The following is a 22,255-nucleotide window of genomic DNA, read 5'->3' as shown; positions in this document are numbered from 1 at the left end:
TAGGTCATTGTCCATCTGTATTATGAAACGCCGACCAATCAGTTTTGCTGCATTTGGCTGGATTTGAGCACACGTATGTCTCTGAAAACCCCAGAATTCATCAGTCTGCTTCTGTCCTGTGTCACATCATCAATAAACACTAGAGAACCCAGTTTTAATGTTTTTTTTTTAGCAAAGTCCAATCTAGCCGCCTTATTCTTGAGGCTTATGAGTGGCTTGCACTGTGCAGTGAACCCTCTGTATTTCCTTTCATGCAGTCTTCTCTTTATGGTAGATTTGGATATTGATACGCCTATATCCTGGAGAGTGTTGTTCACTTGGTTGGCTGTTGTGAACGGTTTTCTCTTCACCATGGTGATTATTCTGCGGTCATCCACCACTGTTGTCTTCCGTGGGCGTCCAGGTCTTTTTGCATTGTTGAGGTCACCAGTGCTTTAATTCTCAGGATGCCTTAAACTGTAGATTTTTCCACTCCCAATAGTGTAGCAATTTCTCGGATGGGTTTTTTCTGTTTTTGCTGATGAAGGATGGCTTGTTTCACCTGCATGGAGAGCTCCTTTGACCGCAAGTTTACTTCTCAGCAGAATCTTCAAAATGCAAGCACCACACCTCAAATCAACTCCAGGCCTTTTATGTGCTTAATTGAGAATGAAATAATGAAGGAATTGCCCACACCTGCCCATGAAACAGCCTTTGAGTCAATTGTCCAATTACTTACCCTCAAATAAAAGCTAAAAGACTGGACTTTATGTCCATGTCCATCACTATAACTTGAAATATGTTTTAGTAAACAGGTAATAAAAACAAAATTTGTCAGTGTCCAAATATATATGGACCTAACTATTTCTTGTTAGAACAACATCTATGTGAATAAATATCACTAGAGGAATAATTATTTGAGAGGTCACTGCTGTCACTTATCCCTAGTTTTAGAAACACAAATCGGGTGCATTTGATTTCTCTTGAACTTGCATATTGCTCAGTTTTTAACCTGCATAATGTTTGTTGGATTCTTCATTATCTGATCATTCTCAGCAGGATTTTTTTTTTTTTATATTTTAGCTGCAGTTTTTCTATAAAGTAATGTTTGTTGGCTTCTTCATGATTTGTCTATTCTCGGCAGGAATAATTTTCTCTATACTTTAAGCTGTGGTTTTTCTATCAAAAACGTTTTTTAGTCCTGTTAGACTAAATATGGAGTAAAAAAATTCCTTGTTAATATTGTTCTCTTAACATGATTCTTGCACACTGTAAATTTGTGAATTAAACTATAGCAAATGTTTTTACTGAATGGGGCTTTTATCTGATGTCTCTCAATTCATTATAGGTACCACAAGAGCCAAGCAATATACCTGGAATCCAAAGACAACACAAAAATCAGTTGTGTAATTAGTTCTGTGGGCACGAATGAGGTGCGTTTCATAGTGTACATTTGTGAACCCTGACTGTCATGTTGCAGAGCAATGTGGAGATCACAAGCATATTGAGATTGACATTCACTCGTTATTGGGGTCATCATATAATATAGCATACTGTAGTGGGAAAAATTTGAGACATAGTTTTATTTGTTAGATTTTTACGGTGTTCCCTATGCTCTAAAACTGACCTGTTCCCTTCATTCTCAGGGTCAGTGCAATTACAGTAGTACCTCATGTATATAGTTTTTCTTGTGTTTTTTAAACCCCTAAAGAAAAAAAACCAAATAATATAACAGCACTCTGATATTAACCCCTGTATCTCAGAAACGGCTGAACATTTTTAATAAAGGCCAGTTGGAAAAAAAAAAAATTTTTAGCCCACAATCAGTAAAATGCAATCATTAAAACACTGCCTCGAAGGTGTACATAGCCTTTAAAACTATATATTAATCTGCTCAGCTCCTCCTGCTCTAGAACATGCTGCCTGCAGATTGTACTGCATTTTCATGATGTCCGATTTTCTTTAAGATGTCATTCAGATTAGATAAAGGCTCTAAAATGACTTGTTTCCTTATCTGCATGGGCACACACATAATGTGAGTGCATCGAGATTTTGGCATAAATTGCACCAAAATGGGGTGCATTTTGGAGCATTTAAGTTTAGAGAAGTTACCTGCACCTAGCCAGACAAAGTGGCATACCTAAGTGTCTGCCATCTATAGGATAAGTAAATCCTCCCTCAACATTGTCTAATTTGAAGTGGATTTTGTCTTTCTGAAAATGTCAGTACCTCGTAACACTACATTTTGTTTCATTGTTTGCAGATTTGGGTCAGGAAAAGCAGTGACAGCACAAAAATGAGGATATACCTTGGACAGCTCCAGCGGGGTTTGTTTGTTATCCGCAGGCGTTCAGCAGCGTGAAACCCAACAGACTCTTCAAGTGACGTTTCTCATTTAACAAGTTAACATACAAGTGAATGAATGTTGACATCACTGACCAATATGAAGAAGTTCCCATTGTGATCAGCGAATAATTACAGAAATGAAGTTTTCAAGGCCTTTCCGGACTCCAAGGTTGACCAGTTGAGTGTAAAACTTCAAGAAAGTATTTTTCGTGACTGGTCTGTTCTTCGCCGTAATTGAAGCAGAAGATTCTCGGATAATTATCCTGCCTAAAATGCCTAAATTGAAGCTAAGAGAGACTCTCTTCCCTTCACTGAAAATTCCCTGACGAAAGGCTTGTCCAAATTCTGTGTTGTAGATGGATTTTATGTTGTAATCTCTCTATAAACAAATCGGAGGGAATAAGAAATGAACTGCAGAATTTTAACGGTGCTAGGCCCTTAGCTTTGAGTGGAATTAGGTAAAATGACATATTGACTCTCTCCTCTACCAGTCTGGTTTCATAGCAGAGTCCAGAGAGGAAGGTTTTTTTTTTTTCCTTTCTCTTATTACATTTTTAAGTGGCCCTTATTTTTATACAAAAAATAAAATAAAAACCAAGAGTGTTTCCTAGGTCATGCTTTCATAAGTCTACAGAGTTTCTAAAAGCCTTAAAAGGTGGAACTGATTATTTAGTGGTCTGCTGCATTTGATTAATCAAAATCACTGACCAGCTGTGACATTTACTTTGTTTTTAACAGTCAAATCCAGTTATATCTATTAACACCCTCACGGAAAAGATTATTTGGTAATACAATTTTAATGTACAAAAGCCCCTTAAAATGTATACTGTGTAAGGGTAATTTGATGGAAGTGGGTTTTATACCAGTCTAAAAATGAATCTGTTGCTCATGCACAGTTTTAAATGCTTCGGGTGATGCCTCCATGTGGCATTGTTTGCAAAAAATGTGGCTGCTTTAAAGGAATCTGTTACCTCCGCAAAGTCCAATTAAATACAGTAATATATGTATAGAACGACTGCTGCTGACCTCGGATCAGTGATTTGTATGTCAATGTGCACCCATAAACTGGTCCTGGAATACATTGAGGTGACTCTTGATGGAGAGGATGCCAGGAGAAGTCCTCTCTATGCATTCCACAGCTGGTTTGTGGGCGCATAGCGGGAGAATGGGGGCGAGTATCAACATACAACTTAGGCTACTTTCACACTGGCGTTTTGGCTTTCCGTTTCTGAGATCCGTTCAGGGCTCTCACAAGCGGTCCAAAACGGATCAGTTTTGCCCTTAATGCATTCTGTATGGAAAAGGATCCGCTCAGAATGCATCAGTTTGGTTCAGTTCCGCCTCCGTTCTGCTTTGGAGACGGACACCAAAACACTGCTTGCAGCGTTTTGGTGTCCGTCTGACAAAATGGAGCCAAACGGATCCGTCCTGACACACAATGTAAGTCAATGGGGACGGATCACTGTTTTCACTGACACAATATTGCACAAGAGAAAACGGATCCGTCCTCCGTTGACTTTCAATGGTGTTCAAGACGGATCCGTCTTGGCTATGTTAAAGATAATACAAACGGATCCGTTCTGAACGGATGCATGCGGTTGTATTATCTGAACGGATCCGCACTAAACGCGAGTGTGAAAGTAGCCTCACTGATCTAGAGTAGGCGGCAGATGTTCTGTTCATGTATTATTGTACTTTAATAGGGCTTGCCTAAGGTGACGGGTTCCTAACAAAGAGGACCTGTCCTCTCCTGATATGTCTGTTTTAGCCCATACATGCATTCCCCATGAAGTGACAATTCTGGAGCATCATTCTTTCGATGTCTGCATTTTACCATTCCTGTTATTCCTTCTGTATAGTTGTGAATACATTGACAGCTGGGTGTTACCATTCTTCTTGTCGTACAGGTGTCCCTACACCGTCTGGCTCTGTCAGCACTGATTGGATCGTGTCTGTAGGGACACACCCCAACTGTTGTCTGCTTACTTGTGATTTTTTTTTTTAGGGGGCGTAACAGGAAAGGTACAACACAGATCTAATAAAACGTAAGAATGAATGAATATTTTATGAAGAATACAAGTATGTACTACAAGGAACCTTGGGATTGGTCATCAATATGAGATCGGCAGGGGTCCTACACCCTGTACCCCCGCCAATCAGCTGTTTAAGGAAGCTGCAGCACTTCAGTGGCCTCCACATAGCTTACTAAGCACAGCACCTTATAGTGGCCTTGCTTGGTATTGCAGCTCAGTCCTATGTTGCCAATGAACGTGGCCTCACATGGTCTAGGAAGCACCTTAAGCGCTCATGGAGCACTGCGGCCTCTTCTTTCTGCTGATTGGGAGCGGTCCTAGGAGTCAACTCCCGCCCATCTGATATTGATGACCTATCCTGAGGATAGGTCATAAATATGTAAACCCCTTTAATAATTAGCCTTATCTGTGATTGTTAAAATATTTGGTTTCCAACTGATGGAAGTGTTACACTGGTCTAAACACTTGTTGAAATATTATACGATTAGTTTTAATATGGAAAATGATTCTTTTGCACATACTAGTGTATGCCCCATCTAACGACCAGAGGCTCCTTTATGTCTACCTTTTCCAGTTGTATTGTATAATTTGACTTTTGCCTGTAGAGGGCGCTATGGGATCGATGATGATATCCATGTCTTACGTATGGATTTTTTTATTTGGACGTGACTGTAATTCACTGTTCTGTTTTTGAAGACTCTTGCTATATAAAAATTCTAGTCTGTTCCTTTGCCGCCATACTGTTTCATCCGTTGAATTTTAGCACTTAAATGTGTTTTCTATATAGAATATAGAGAAATGGGTGCAGCATTATTTCCAGAATCTGCCCAAATCTAAATGGAAGTTAGTTGTGGAGAAAGTTTACTACGATGTCCACCCTATTTACAAGTCTGTGGGATCTCCCGAATGATCCTCCTGTTCAGTTGATATGATCAAGGATAAGTAACATATTCATCTTTTGCATCTATCTTCATTTCAAGTTTACAGTTTCTTAATATAATGCCAAATTACTTAAAGGGGTTGGCCACTTTCTGGGAACTGTTGATCAATGTCTTAAGATGACTGTATGACACTAATTTAGTCTTGGTTAATATTCTGCACCATTTTTTTACATTTAATAAGGTAGTCTCCCATGTTGTTAGTCTTTTGTGCCGAGGGTTTGTCCATAAAATAGTTGATGTCATGTGACCAGGTAAATCGCTCAGTCTGCTCCATTTAAACACCCTGCACCTGCACTCAACTCTTAATATTGCAAGTGCAGATTGATTTATTTATTTTAAGCACTTATATAGCGCTACTATATTCCGCAGCGCTTTAGCAGCACTCTGTCCCCAATGGGGCTCACAATCTAAGGTCCCTATCAGTATGTCTTTGGAGTGTGGGAGGAAACCAGAGAACCCGGAGGAAACCCACACAAACACAGGGAGAACATACAAACTCCATGCAGATGTTGTCCTTGGTCGGATTCGAACCTAGGACCCCAGGGCTGCAAGGCAACAGTGCTAACCACTGAGCCACCGTGCTGCCCATTGTGGTGCAGATGTGGTGTATTTGAGTGGAGAAGGCAGAGTGATGTGTCTGGCATTATTTTTGCCTGGTCACATGACCCTCCATCAGCAGACATCTTGAGGACAGGTGTCCTTTGTGGACAGCACAGAAGATTTTCCAACAAGGGGACATGACTTATGAAATATAGCAAATGCCACAGAAAATCATCAAAGGCTGTATTAGTAAGTGTCATATAGTCCTCTTGCCTACATATTGGACACCTGTGTATCTATGTAACTGGCTGACCTGTTACATGAGCGCTTGGCGGCTGAAGGCATCTGTGTTGGTCCCATGTTCATGTGCCCGCATTGCTAAGAAAAATGAAGTTTTAAAATATGCAAATGAGTCTCTAGGAGCAACGGGGGCGTTGCCGTTACACCTAGAGGCTCTGCTCTCCCTGCAACGGACGCGCCCATTCTTTTTTGACTGGGTCAGGCAGTGTAAACATGGTCATGCCTGCCTGGCCCTCTCAAAGTGCATAGGGCGCTGCTTTTGCAAAGAGCAGAACCTCTAAGGTGTAACGGCAACGCCCCAGTTGCTGCTAGAGGTTGATTTACATATATTAAAAGCTCATATTTCTCAGCAATGCAGGTACATATAAACATGGGACCAACACAGATGCCTTCAACTAGGGGTGGGCGATATGGCCTAAAATCTATATTGCGATATAATTTGAAGCATGTGCGATTATATATTATTTTCTTGTGTATGTATGCAAAAAATACAAATTACAAAACTTGGCCCAGAGCCAGTGCCATCAGCCCCATGGCATTTGCCATCATCATACATGATTGTCCCTCAGAGCCAGTGTCATCAGCCCCAAGCCCCATGGCATTTGCCATCATCTGCCATCAGACATGTCCCTCAGAGCCAGTGCCATCAGCCCCATGGCATTTGCCATAATCATCATACATGTCCCCCTGTGACCCAGAGCCAGTGCCATCAGCCCCGTGGCATTTGCCATAATCATCATACATGTCCCCCTGTGACCCAGAGCCAGTGCCATAAGCCCCATGGCATTTGCCATCATCTATCAGACTGTCTGATGATGGCAAATGCCATGGGGCACTGATCTGATGGCACTGGCTCACTGGGGGACACATATCTTATTCAGACATGTGTCCCCCAGTGAGCCAGTGCCATCACATCAGCGCCCCATGGCATTTGCCATCATCAGACATGTGTCCCCCAGCAGTGAGCCAGTGCCATCAGATCAGCCCCATGTGGCATTTGCCATCATCAGACTCCATGTGTCCCCCAGTGAGCCAGTGCCATCAGATCAGCGCCCCATGACATTTGCCATCATCAGACTCCATGTGTCCCCTCTGCTATATATTCAGACAGAGCAGCCGGTCTCAGTGCCATCTGAAGATGATCAGGTTCTGGCCATCCTTTGCGAAAAGATCCTTTCCTTATCCACTCCCCCCCAACCCCGATCCTCCAGCAAGAGTCCCTGTCCCCCCACAAGAGTCGCTGTTATTATACTTACCTTTCCTGCAGGGTGATCGGCAGCGGCCGACTAATGGAGTCCGCAGATGTGGCGTCTTCTTCAAGCATTGGGCGGAACCTGACTGAAGTCACATACAGCGTCGGCAAAGCGGGCTGACGCTGTGTGCACGCCGTCCCTGGCCAGTACAGCGCGGTGCGGAGTCGGGAGGCCAAGGAGTGGTGAGCCAGGAGCTTCTGAGCAATCATTCACTACCGCTCTGTGGTCATATCGCGGGGAGGCGATATACACAAAATCCATATCGTGGCACATATCATATCGCCAATATCGTCCACCCCTACCTTCAACTACTAAGCGCACATGCAACAGTTTCATACGTACAAATCTGCTGACAGATGCATGTTCATGTTAACTTCCATATCCTTCTGGCTATAAGCAGTATTTGAGGTAATTGCAAATTATGCAGACATGAAGTGAATGTGATCGGTTTCAGTGGGATATTTAGTAATAGTCATTAAAAAATTCACTCATATTAAATGTTTTTACCACTTGCCCCCAAAAAGGAAGGGAGCGGCTAACCAACATTCGCACTACCATTCTTTTCAGAAAGGGGACTCGGGCGCCCCCTCATTCTTGGGATTGTGTAGAGTCCCCTTGCAATCTGTTACGTGTTACTGATCCTGTAGATAATTTTCACAGAAAGACCCCTTTAGAGAATGTCTGTCACCATTCACACAAGATTTTATTAACAAGATCATGCTAGGAACCCTTCTAGTCTGTGAACAGAGCTTTAGGTCGGGTCCAATGGGGGCTAATGCACATTCTCATAGGCCATCAGTATTAAGATCCAGGAATACCGCTTTAAGCAGTGTCCCTCTACTCCAGTCCTCAAGGCCCACCTGCCGGTCATGATTTGAGCATATCCCACACAATGAATACCTGTCGTAAGTCCCGATGCATTGACATAAATTTTATCTCTAAGAAAATCCTGAAAACATAACCAGCTAGTGGGCCATGAGGACTCTAGCTGAGAAACGCTGCCTTTAGGGATCTACTTTCCATTCTGCAAGACCTGATTCTGATGCCGTGAACGTGCTTCTATTTTAAACTGTCTCTGACATGTGAGGTTTTTTGAATTAGTAGCGCCCCCCCCCCCAAATTGAAAAGAACTGTATTGTATTAGAAATGTAGGATGTTGGGGGGCGGAGCCTAGCGGCGCATGGAGTAGGACGCACGCCGCACTAGCTCCGGTGATTATCCTGTCTTTAATACCGCAAACGGTGGCGAAATACTATTTAAACTTCTGAAGGAGCGGGCGACACAGTTAGGAAGCGGTCCGGTACAAGTGCCAACAATATGCCTGCAAAAAGAGGCAAAACGCCGAGCCGGCAGGACAGGGAGGCAAGATCCCAAGATGGCGCTGAGGAGGAAGAGTGGCCTGATCTGAGAGCGGCGGTGAGTCAGGGAGCGGCAGCGCGGCTAGAGCGCTTCGCTCATAAATCGCACCAGTCCCCCAGCCATGTATGGGGAGAAGAAGAGGGCACCCTGGCACAAGTGGAGGAAGGAGTAAGGGAGCAAGACGGCCCCTGTAATGATGACCAGCATTCCCCAGTCCAGCATGAGGGGGGGGGGGGGCGAGTTCTAGCCCGCAAGTGATTAATGCCCCTGAGCCCACCTTGAAAGATGTGATGGCAGCTATTGCCAGCTGTAACGTCACTCTCCAGAATATGAATATCAACATTGGAAGCCTAAAAGCGGACATATCCATTATCCGGCATGACCTGCATAAGGTGGCTGAGCGCACCTCAGAGGTGGAGAGGAGGGTCTCAGATCTGGAAGATGGGGCTGCTACCCTACAGAGAGAGAGCAGGGCTGCGTCAAAGGATATAGAGGCGCTCTATGCGAAAACTGACGACCTTGAAAACCGCTCTCGCCGCAATAATGTTAGGCTGGTGGGCATTCCTGAGAAGTCTGAGGGCCCAGAGGCCACTGATTTTATTGAGAAATGGCTTGCGGAAAAATTCCGTGATAAAGGACTCTCTGCACTGTATGCTGTTGAACGAGCGCATAGGGTCCCCACCAGGCCTTTGCCGCCAGGACGTCCGCCACGTCCAATACTGGCTAAAATCCTGCATTATCGAGACAGAGACACTATACTGAGGGCCGCAAGGTCACATCCTGATTTAAAAATCAATGGGGTTCAGGTGTCCCTGTTCCCTGACTATTCGTCAGATGTACAGAAAAAGAGGGCTCGCTTTGTGGAGATTAAACGGAGGCTGAGAGATTTGCAAGTACAGTACTCCATGATGTTCCCGGCCAGGCTCAGGGTGGTGGCGTTTGGATCCGCTGTATTCTTTGAAGACTCGGACTCTGCGGTCAAGTGGCTGGATCAAAATGAGCGTCGCCTTAGGATTCCATCAACAGACACCTGAGACTGATGGACATTCCTGCTCCTGAGTGAAGCTTTGATGTCCCCTGGACTGTCCACCCACCGTTGTGGACATTTTCTTTTGTCTTTAGCCGGTTGCTGGAGACATTTTGTGGGTAGAGCATACGCCCTTGGTTGCTCCCCACATTCTTAATGTGCCTGCGTATGGTATCTTGTTGGGTGCTGTGGGCTTCAGGCGCTGTTGGGCCAGGTTCACAATGTTGGCCCCGAGTTCATTACTGAATCTAATTATACTACATATGTTTATTGTATGGATGGTTGGGTGGGGGGAGGGAGGGGGGAAGGGTTTAGCAGGGGTTAATACTGTCAAAGGTGCTATTGATGGCAATTCTAAAATGCTGAAACGTACAGTCCTTGTATATTTTGTCGTGGGCAATAGAGAAGAGATGGGAGTCTGCAATCTGGTGATTAACATTATTTTTCCTCGCAGCTGTTGGGAGGTGGAGAGGTGTAAATATCAAATGTACTTTTATGTATGTATGCACTCTTATGGGACCTGTCACGAGAATACTTAGCTGGAATGTGAGGGGAATGGCGGATGCTACGAAGAGACACGGTCTGTTCCGTTACCTATCTAGATATCAGCCGGCAATAATATGCTTGCAAGAAACGCATATGACCAAACAATCTATACATGTCATGCAAAAGCCGTGGCTGGGGTATTCGGTGCGAGACAGAAGTATTCCATGTGTAGCGACCTTTAAGTATTTGGGTATCCATATATCCCCGAGAATCCGAGACTTTGGGCGCCTTAACTTTGACCCGCTGGTTATTAAATTTTGTAATAAAACTAAGGCATGGTGTAAACTATACCTGTCAGTGGCGGGAAGAGCTAACCTTATTAAAATGGTGTTGATGCCTCAGCTACTTTATGTTCTACATAACTCCCCGGTCTGGCTGTCAAAGTCCAAATTTGTTCCAATCAATCCTATCTTCAGGGAGCTCATATGGCGTAAGGGGCAACCGAGAATTAAGCTTGAAACGTTACAATATCCTAAAACAGAAGGGGGCCTTGCAGTGCCAAACCCCTGGGTGTACTTCCTGGCTGCACAATGCCAACATTTTAAGGGGTGGATGGAACTGGAGTCGAGTGAGATGTCGTGTCAGTTGTTTAAACATTGCTTGTCCTCTAATGACTTACTGCTGATCCTTGAGACTAAGGGGGCTGGAAAGAGTGTTCCGATGGGCGATTTGGGACACTTGATGCAGTCCGTATGGAATAAGGTCAAGCTCCTGAGGGGGGTTTTCGGCAATACTGAATACACTCCACTGTGGGACAACCCCGTGCTGCCGGAATTCCTCTCCTTGTCTGAGTTTGGGGCATGGAAAAGAAAGGGTATTCTGAGGTTGAGCTACCTTTTGGAGGAAAGGAAGTTCATGTCATTTACCAGATTTCAGGAGAAGTATGAACTGCCTAGAACTCACTTTTATAAGTACCTTCAGGTGAGACATGCATACAACGCCACATTTAAAGGTACGAATGAGGTGGCAGGGAGAGATGCTGCACTGCACCAGATTTTGTCTAGAGGGGCGAGGAGAGGTATGATATCCTGTATATATAAGCTATTGCTTGATAAGTTCCTAGTGTCCCATTCACTGGTGGCTAAAAGTAAATGGGAAAAAGATGTTGGCAAATTAACTGATGACCAATGGTCTGATATACTGGAGGCGATACCTCTCTCTTCCCTGAGTGAAGGAGGTAAACTCTCGCAGCTGTTTATTGTCCATAGAGTCTACAAAACTCTGTTTTTTTTGTTCTGTATAGGGTTTAGGCCCACGGATGAATGTCCAAGATGCTCTGTGGTTTCTGCCGATTTGTTGCATATGATGTGGACGTGCGAGAGGTTAGGGAGATACTGGGAGTTGGTACGTCAGACAATACAGGACGTTTACAAGGTACGAGTACCCTCTGACCCTAAAGTGTGTGTGTTGGGATATGTCTCTGAACTGGCTACAGGTCAGGTACATAAAATAGCTATAGGTAGAATGTTATATGTTGCTAGAAAGTTAATCGCTCTGCATTGGATACAGACAGCGCCGCCAATCCTAGGCGAATTCCTAAGCGCGGTTGACACGATGCTGAGTTATGAACGGATGGTATATCAGAAGCGTGGATGCCCAGCGAAATTTGGAAAATTATGGGATTTATGGCTGTCGTTTCGACGTCTGAATGGAAATGTTTAAAAATGTGCCTTTGTACTTTGCACGTTAGGGAGGGAGGGGGGGGGTCGGTTGGGTACTTAATTACTACACATAGGCTGATATCCTTTTTGTTTTTAGCCTTATGGACAGTATATTTCTATGTCATCCTTGTTTACAATGTGTTAAAATGTGTATTTACACTGTAAAATGTTTAATAAAAAAGATCTGATTAAAAAAAAAAAAAAAAAAAGAAATGTAGGATGTTCAAAAGCAGAGGACTTTTGAGACCAGCAGAAGTACCACAGATTGTTCTTAGTGGACATTGAATTGGTGTGGACTAAAACCAGCAACCATCAAAAAGAGCATCTTGGACATAAGGTAGAAAATCCAGGAAAGTATTTCCTCAGAAGTATAGTTATTTTATGGAACCTCACCAAGATGTCAATCTTCCATGATGAGTTTTTTTTTTTTTATAATGTTTGCTTTTTTCAGTTTGATTACAGAATTGTTCAAGCACACAATGCCTTTTTAGAATTTTTATATACGATTCAGTGTGCTAACATTTGATAGTTGGTGTTTTGTATCTCCCCCCCCCCCCCCCCATCTTTCTAGCACCAGTAGCATTATCCCAGAATTGCCTTTCTTAGTACAAGTCTATCATGTAGGGTACAAAGCCGGGTCGTACAAGATCTTGTATGTAAACCAGACAGCTTTTTTTTTTTCTCATCCGTTCTTCTTTCAGACACACATGCTCAGTTTCACTGTCAGAGTTCCGATACTGCTACACAGCTCCAAAGCTTCACCAATGCTGGATTAATACATAATCTACATATATTGTATATTCAGGGTAAACAGCATTTGTAAATAAAAGGTTTGTTACTACTATGTCGTGTGATTTCCTTCTTTACATGTACAATAATGCATTTACTGTTCATACTCCTGTATGCCGTCAAGAGGAGAAGGTTGGCCCAATGTGCTGATGGTCAACATGACTGTTTTTACATACAACTTTGTTGACAAAGGGGTGAGCAGGTATAGGAAATTTGATTTGTATAGTGTGGGGGGCGCTTTAGCACCTTTTTTATTGAAAGCATAGCTATCCTACTGTATATTGCATACATTTGTAGTACACGCAACTATATCAACCTTTTTAAGATGTTATTAGGGCAGGTGTCTCCTTCCTGCAATCTGTCCTCTGTGTACTGCCTGCAGATGTTCATAAAGCTACTAAGCAGTGGTGGATTAAGGCTACCATTAGCCTTGGGCTGTATAAAGCCTGTGGTCTCCCCCAACAGTCTAAAGTGCTTAAAGTGTAACTGTCTTTTTTTTTTGTAATGTGTAGGGGCAGTGATACTAACCATTTTTGTAATAGAAATTCATAATTTCAGTAATTAAAGTCTATTACAAAAATGATTAGTATCACTGCCCCTACACATTACAAAAAAAAAAGACTGTTACACTTCAAGCACTTTAGACTGTTCGAACCTCACTGGTTCTTACTCATATATGAGTAAGAACCAGTGAGGTTCAAAACATATTAACATGCGGTGATGATGGGTGGAGGTGTCTACTGCAACTGATGTTTTAAGGAAACTTGAATAAAGACGGAGCTACTTTTGGATGAATTGGATGCTGGAACCCCTTTCTTTTTTTGTTGTAATAATGAATGATCAAAAAAACATATGTACCTAAAAATAGTACCAATAAAAACGTCAACTCTTCCTGCAAAAAATGAGCCCCTGCATATCTTGGCAGAAAAAAAAAATATATAATATGGCGTTCAGAAAATGGAGACACAAAAACAGCATCATTGCGTCCGTAACAACCTGCTCTATAAAAATATCACATGATCTACCCTGTCAGATGAATGTTGTAAATAATAAAAACAGTGCCAATGCAGCCATTTTTTTGTTACTTTGCCTCACAAAAAACGTAATATAGAGCAATTCAAAATATGTACCGTATTTTTCGCCCTATAAGACGCACCTAGGTTTTTGGGGAGGAAAAAAAATATTTTTAACCAAAAGGTGTGCTTTTGGTGGGTTTGGAACTAATGGTGGTCTGTGGATGGCACTATTACTGGGGATCTGAGGATGGCACTGTTATGGGGGGGATCTGAGGATGGCACTGTTATGGGGGGGATCTGAGGATGGCACTGTTATGGGGGGGATCTGAGGATGGCACTGTTATGGGGGGGATCTGAGGATGGCACTGTTATGGGGGGGATCTGAGGATGGCACTGTTATGGGGGGGATCTGAGGATGGCACTGTTATGGGGGGGATCTGAGGATGGCACTGTTATGGGGGGGATCTGAGGATGGCACTGTTATGGGGGGGATCTGTGGATGACGCACTGTTATGGGGGGGATCTGTGGATGATGCACTGTTATGGGGGGGGATCTGTGGCTGGCACTGTTACGGGGGGGATCTGTGGCTGGCACTGTTACAGGGGGGGATCTGTGGCTGGCACTGTTACAGGGGGGATCTGTGGCTGGCACTGTTACAGGGGGGATCTGTGGCTGGCACTGTTACAGGGGGGATCTGTGGCTGACACTGTTATATATGTGCCATCCACAGACCCCCCCACCCCATAACAGTGCCATCCACAGACCCCCCAGCCCATAACAGTGCCATCCACAGATGTTCCCCATAAAACTGTCATCCACAGATCCCCGCCGCTCCAGTGCTGCAGTATACAAATATAAAATGTCTCATTCAATTAAGTGATTACACATGCCCCCTCACTCCTAATATTACCGTACATCCTAACAGCTTCTGTACAAGGCAGGCCGGGCTTCATTCATAAAGTAGGCTGCGCAGGCACGTGACATCAGGGAGTTACAGAAGCGGTTAGGATGTACGGTAATATTAGGAGTGTGGGGGCATGTGTAATCACTTTTAATTGAATGAGACATTTTATATTTGTATAGTGCAGCACTGGAGCGGCGGGGCCGGACTACAGTGACTTCACTGCCCCGCACAATTGCCGGCCCCCAGCTCCTCCTCCCAGTCCCTCCCCGCTCTCGCATACATCGCAGCCAGCGATGTAAAAATGTCAGCATTCGCCCCATAAGACGCAGGGGCATTTTTCCCCCATTTGGGGGGAAGGGGAGTTTGTCTTATGGGTCGAAAATACGGTACCCCAAAATAGTACCAATAAAACTGGGACCTTATCCCCTAGTTTCCAAAATGGGGTCACTTTTTGGGATTTTCTACTGTAAGGGTGCATCAGGGGGGCTTCAAATGGTACATGGCAACCTGTTCAGCAAAATCTGCCTTCCAAACACCATACGGAGCTCCTTTTCTTCTGCGCCCTGCCGTGTGCCCATACAGCAGTTTATGACCACATGTGGGGTGTTTCTGTAAACAGCAGAATCAGGGTAATAAATATTAAGTTTTGTTTGGCTGGGGGGCGTGGTCTAGCGGAGTATGTGAACGGACGTGCGGCACAGAGCTCCTCTGCTACCTCGGCCATTTATCCTGATAAACTCCTGAATTCGGCTGATTTCGGTTATACACTGTTGGTAGAACTGCAGAGGATTCATATGCGTTGGTGGGGACGTGAAAACCGAGCACTATGACCCGCAGAAAAGAGCAGAAAAGTTTGGAGAAGGAGAGCCAAGATGGCGCCGGCGCCACTCCGGGACGCTCTGGCCGAGTCACAGAACTCCAGAAAGGCGCGGCAGCCAAACTAGAGAAATATGCCCGGCTGTCATCCGTGACCCCTGTGAAAGGCACCCCGAGAAAGCCTGCAACTAAAGGTGGGCTGTCTGATGAGGACTCTGATATTGAGGGACCTGATCCAGAGGATATTCTGATGGCACAGTCTGGCCGATTTGGCGCTCTGGCTACTGTGAGTGATTCCCTAACCTCAGCGGCGCCTGACTCTGATACAGAGGAACCTACTTTTAGGGATGTCATGCAGGCTATATCCAGGTGTGGCAAGTCGCTCAACACCCTTACCATGCAGGTGGGGGCCATTAAGGAGGATGTCTCCATAGTGCGGCATGATATGCGAAAGTTGGCAGACCGCACGACTGCCCTGGAGGGCCGGATGGGTGAAATGGAGGACGCTGTGACACCTCTGACTGCAAGCATGAGGAATTATTCCATGAGACTGGATACCATTGCTGCGAAACAAGATGATCTTGAAAACAGATCCCGACGGAACAATGTGCGTGTGGTGGGGGCACCGGAGAAAGCGGAAGGGGGAAACCCATCTGAATTTTTTGAATCCTGGCTGAGGGACAACTTTGGCGCAGACGTTCTAACTCCCTTATTTGCTGTGGAGAGGGCCCATAGGGTCCCCATGCGTCCTGCATTTTAGAGACCGGGACATTATTCTGAGGAAAGCGCGGGATAAGCCTGATCTGTCGGTTGATGGGCATAAAGTAGCACTCTTCCCGGATTATTCCCAAGATGTTCAGAAACGGAGGGCTAAATTCGCAGATGTGAAAAGGCGTCTAAGGGCACAAGGGGTGTCATACTCTATGATGTACCCGGCCAAGTTACGAGTAGCTGCAATGGGGAACACGCATTTCTTCGAGGATCCTAAAGAGGCGGCAAGGTGGATAGACCGACATGAGAGGCAGCTGGCGGCAGATCATGAATGACCCACGTACTGAGGGGTGCCGTAGTGTTTACCGAATCAGGTCGTATGATTGATGTGGCCTGGTTATGCTTGGGTGTGAATGCTCAGGAATGCTGTTATGCGGGATGTGGTTATGTGAATGGAGATCCTGATGTAATATCATTGGAAAACATAATGTTAGAGGTATAACCATCACTTACTCTATTCTCACGTATGTTTGTCCGAGGAGCAAGGAGAGGGGAGGTTCTGTACACCCGTTTAAGGTGATCACTGTATAGTAATTGTATACCCACGTTCTGTTCTATTGGGTATGAATTACTCTCTTCTATCTGAGACAAGAGAAGAGATTTTTGACACTCGTCTGCCTTTAATAACGGGTATGGTGTTTTCTTCCCACAGGCCTTCTTTAGGTGATATAGTGGGACCCGTTGTAGAGGTGGCCGCAGTGTTGAGTTCTAACGTTTACACTGTTGGGGGGGTATTTTTCAGGGAGGGGGGTAGGGGGGGGGGGGTTATGTTTTACCTGAATGCACACACTATATATGAACGTGAAGGTATTGGTCTACTGTCTATATTCATAGTGAACTACTGTTGTATCGGCTCACCAGGTGCTAGAAATCTAATAGCTGTATTTATGTACTTACCGATTTCTAAGTATGGCAGGAAGGGTTAATGTGCTCAGTTGGAATGTGCGCGGGGTTAAGGATGTCACAAAAAAACGAGTGGTTATGGATTGTTTGATTCAACATCATCCGTTGGTTTGCTGCGTGCAGGAGACTCATCTCACCTCTGACCAGATTCATCTGCTTACTCCTAAGTGGGCAGGACATTGCTATCATTCTACTTTCTCGTCCTATGCAAGGGGGGTGAGTCTCCTGATACACAGATCAATTGCATTCTCCTGCATCACTAAAAAGGTGGACAAAGAAGGGAGGTATGTGTGTTTACACTGTGTGATATATGCAACTACCAGTGTTCTGGTGGGTGTATACATCCCGCCACCGTATTCACCTGGGGTGCTTAGAGAGATACTGCAGTTTATTGTGGATGTGCCTGACGCTCCTGTTTTATTAATGGGGGACTTTAATAATGTCCTTGATTACAATTTAGATAGGATGGGGGTGGGTCAAATTTCACATGCAAGTGGAATGTCGCCTTTTGGAGTCTTGATGCAGGAGGCTATGATGTTAAATTTTTGGAGGCTGAAAAATCCGTCTGTGAAGCAATTCTCTTGCTGTTCAAGTACTTATAATTCCTTATCCAGGATTGACCTCATGGTTGGAAATGCTCTTATGGGACAGTATATAGGAGACATACAATATTTGCCGCGCAGGATTTCAGATCACTCCCCGGTGGTGGCGGTGCTGGACTTTAGTGCATCACGTAAACGTGGTGGTGGGGGTTGGAAGTTTAATCCTTATTGGCTGCCTCTCCTGCCGGATGCTGGGGGAATCGGTGTAAAATTAGCGGAATTCTTCCAGATTAATCTCCCGTCTGCGTCTAGATTGGTGGTATGGGAGACTATGAAGGCGTTTTTGAGAGGTCTGCTTATTGCAGAAGTTAATAAAAAGAAAAATGAGTCTAGGGCGCGCACGCAAAAGTTAATTGCGGAAATGGAGGGGAAGGAGGCAGAATATATTTTAAGACCGCAGGAGGAGACTAGGGACAAATGGAAGGAGGCCCAGCAAAAATTAAATGACCGATTGTTAGAACAAGCAAAAAATAAAAGTTTTTTCCAGAAACAGACCTTCTATGAGGAAGGGGAGAGGGCAGGTAGACTTTTGGCATTGGTGTCTAAGGCTCAGATGCAATCTACGTACATCGCGGCCCTGAGGGATGTACATGGGGTTATCCAAAAGAAACCGGCCAATTTGCTCCAGGTCATGTACTCATTTTACTCCACACTTTATAAATCCCGGCTGCGTGTTTTAGACACAGAAATTGATCTTTTTCTGCAACCCCTAAAGTTGGGCACTTTATCAAACGAACATAAGGCGCGGTTAGATGGCCCAATCACCATTCAGGAGTTGGAAATTGCATTAAGAACAATGTCCAACAATAAAGCCCCGGGTAGGGATGGCTTGCCGGCTGAGGTATACAAGCGATACTCTGACATTTTGCTTCCCCAGTTACTTGAGATCTGTAATGAGGCTAAGCAACAGGGACGACTCCCTGAATCCATGAATGAAGCGGTCATTGCCCTCTTGCCTAAACCAGGTAAAGATATACTTGAAGCTGAATCCTACAGGCTCATTTCTTTACTTCCAGTTGATGTTAAACTTTTAGCAAAGGTGTTAGCGAACCGTCTGAATTCAGTGATAACTACTTTAATATGTCAGGACCAAGCAGGCTTTATGCCAAATATGTCGACAGCAGTTAATATCAGGCGTCTATTTCTGAATATTCAAGCGGCACATGTCCACACCTTGACCGCAGCGGTCGCATCTCTTGATGCGGCCAAAGCGTTCGACAGTGTGGAATGGCGCTATTTATGGTTAGTGCTCAAGAAAATGGGTTTTGGAGCCAAATTTATTTCCTGGGTCCAACTGTTATGTGCGTGTCCTAGAGCGGCTGTGAGGGTTAACGGTGATTTGTCTGACCCATTTATGCTTTTTAGAGGTACGAGACAGGGGTGTCCATTATCACCGTTACTTTTTGCGGTGGCGGTGGAGCCCTTGGCAGAGGCATTGAGAATGTCAGCTATGGTCAAGGGTCTTCAATACGGACATAGAACAGAAAAAGTGGCGTTATACGCTGATGATTTGCTTCTATTCATGGATGATTGGGAAAGTTCCCTTCCTGCCGCAATGGAAATCATTGATCGATTTGGGACTATGTCAGGATTAGTCATCAATTGGTCAAAATCTGCCCTATTACCTTCAGATAGCGAAAGTATTAGGCCCTTACCTGATACAGGAGGGTTGCAAGTAGTGTCATCCCTAAAGTATTTAGGAGTGTGGGTTACTACGAATCTAAGTGACTATGAACGTTTGGACTTAATACCCATGCTAGGTGAGTTCAGAATGAAGATACGGGCCTGGAGCAAGTTGCCTTTGTCAGTCATTGGTCGAGCTAATCTCTTGAAAATGATACTAATGCCAAAACTTCTATATCTCCTCCATAATGCGCCGGTTTGGATCCCACTAAGGTTCTTTTACACTGTAAATGCAATCTTCAGAGATTTGATTTGGAGGGGAGGTGTGCCGAGGATTAAACTTTCAACCCTGCAGAGACCTAAAACACAGGGAGGTTTGGCGGTGCCAGATCCATGGTCTTACTATATTGCAGCCCAGTTGCAACATCTTAGGGGATGGGGAGACGAGTCCAGACTGAATAATTCAGGTCATATTATTCAACATTTAATACTACGCACTTGCTTATTGTCTGCTTTGGAGGACGGATCTTTTCGTTCTCATGGCGCTCAATATCCTGTGCTATCTATGATGCACAAAATCTGGTGGAAAGCTAAAGAGAAACTGAGTATTACGGGATATACTACCCACACACCTATATGGCCAAACCATTTGTACCCTGAATTGGATAAGGTTAGTGGAGTGCAGCAGTGGAATCAATATGGGCTGGATAAGATGGTTCAATTGTTTTTGAGCGGGGCACTGAAAAGTTTTGAAGTGTTAAGGCAGGAATTCAATATCCCTCATAGGTACTTTTATGTGTATCTACAGTTACGACATGCTATTCAGACTCAGGAGAGGAGGGGGAAGATACGGCAGGCAGCTAAATGCGTTATCATTGAGTATACTGCAAGGGCGGGGACCACTGGTGGGGTGATTTCCCTTTACTACAACACGCTCAGGGAGGAAATTGATAAATCCAATCCATTACAGTTGTATGACAAATGGAAGGTAGACATTGAGGGCCTGACGAAGGAGAATTGGGAGAAGACTCTCACTGATTTACCAACACTGTCATTGAGTGAATCTTCTAGGATTTCTCAATTGTATCTCTTACATAGGGTCTATAGAACACCTACATTGCTATTAAGAATGGGTTATAGGAAGGATGATAATTGTCCGCGTTGTAATGTATCAGGTGCAAACTTGATCCATTTAATGTTGAACTGCCCACGTTTAAGGAGATATTGGGTGGAGGTGTTGGAACTCATCAATAGTCTTTCAGATGAACTTGGAGGTTAATCCGTTAATTTGTTTACTGGGCCTTGTGGAAGTGCCTAGGACCATGTACAAAAAGAAACTGGCTATTAAAAGAGTATTATACCAGGCAAGAAAGTGCATAGCATTTCATTGGATAGATGAGGTGGCCCCCACTAGCCAAGAAGTAGTGAGTAGGGTGCATGCATTGGTTAAATTGGAGGAATATGTTTACCTAAAAAGGGATTCGAAGAAGAAATTTGAAGCAATTTGGTCTTCATGGATCTCGTATTATGAGCTGTCTTAGATGTGACTGTACACTTTGACTGGAATGAAGGATTTGAAGGATATTGATGTGAAAGAATGGTGAAATGTTGGATGATGGTTGATGTCTGAATGCTTACGCCATAGAGTTACGTGAGGAATATGGGAATCCATGAAGTTATATGCTCTGCCTTGGAAGATTGGACGGTGATGCCTTCAAGAAGAATACCATGAACTTACAACTATGGATCATACCTGAATTCTCCTTCTAAGTGACTGTGCTTTGGGAAAGGGGGGTGGGATGAAGGGGGGGGGGAGGGGTTATAGTTGTGTATTTGTTTAATGCACTTACTTGTAAAAACAAAATAAAAATTATTTGATCAAAAAAAAGTTTTGTTTGTCTGTTAACCCTCGATGTGTTAAAGAAAAAATGGATTAAAATGGAAAATCTGCCAAAAATTAGAAATTTTGAAATTTCATCTCCATTGTCCTTTAATTATTGTGGAACACCTAAAGGGTTAACAAAGGTTGTAAAATCAGTTTTGAGTAACTTGAAGGATGTAGTTTCTACAATGGGGTCATTTATGGGGGTTTCCACTATGTAAGCCCCACAAAGTGACTTCAGAACTGAACTAAAAAAGTTGTCTTTCGAAATTCCCTTAAAAATGACGAAAAATTCTAAACCTTCTAACGTCCTAAAATGTTTTTTAATTACATTACCAAAGTAGATATATGGGGAATGTTAATGAATATTTTATGAGGCATCACTATCTGTCTTAAAAGCAGAGAGATTCAAATTCAGAAAACAGTACTTTTTTTTTTTTCAAATTTTTGTTAACTTTAGAATTTTTTTTATAAATAAAGGTAAAACATATTGACACAAATTTACCATTTACATAAAGTACAATGTGTCATGAGAAAACAATCTCTGAATGGCTTGGATAAGTAAAAGCTTTCTAAAGTTATTATCGCATAAAGTGACACGTCAGATTTGCAAAATTAGGCCTGGTCAGGAAAGGGGTAAATGGCCCGGTCTGGAAGTGGTTAATAATCTGATGCCTAGATACAGTACTTTACCAGAACTAAAAGTGTACTACAATGATACGGTAACAAGCTTACTGCCTAGGTACAATTGCAGAACCAAGCTTGCTGGATATACAGCATTAGAGATGGTACTGTGCAGTGTCCATATATACAGGGTAAGACAAGTGGTGCAGGCAGCACTCCAGAAATAAAGGCCACAACCTTTCAGCTCTTTCATTAGAATCTTTTTCAACGCAGATGTTGACCACATCATAAAGTGTGCACCATATATACTGTACATAATCAGTGTAATTAAACACATAC

General features: G+C 43.8%; 1 protein-coding gene across 2 annotated transcripts in view; it reads left to right on the top strand.

The window, feature by feature from the left end:
* SUDS3 (SDS3 homolog, SIN3A corepressor complex component) overlaps positions 1 to 3,605 on the top strand; it is a 48,202-nt gene extending 44,597 nt beyond the window's left edge. For both annotated transcript variants that reach the window (XM_040416019.1, XM_040416018.1), the window contains 2 exons: positions 1,328 to 1,412; positions 2,243 to 3,605. In XM_040416019.1, coding sequence (XP_040271953.1) covers positions 1,328 to 1,412; positions 2,243 to 2,341 — 184 coding nt within the window. In that variant the 3' untranslated portion in view covers positions 2,342 to 3,605. The remainder of the gene's footprint in view (positions 1 to 1,327; positions 1,413 to 2,242) is intronic.
* The last annotated feature ends 18,650 nt before the right edge of the window (positions 3,606 to 22,255 follow it).

Source organism: Bufo bufo, chromosome 2, assembly GCF_905171765.1.
Source record: "Bufo bufo chromosome 2, aBufBuf1.1, whole genome shotgun sequence".
NCBI lineage: Eukaryota > Metazoa > Chordata > Amphibia > Anura > Bufonidae > Bufo > Bufo bufo.
The sequence above is the reverse complement of the archived record's forward strand: the minus strand, read 5'-3'. Positions and strand labels throughout refer to the sequence as shown.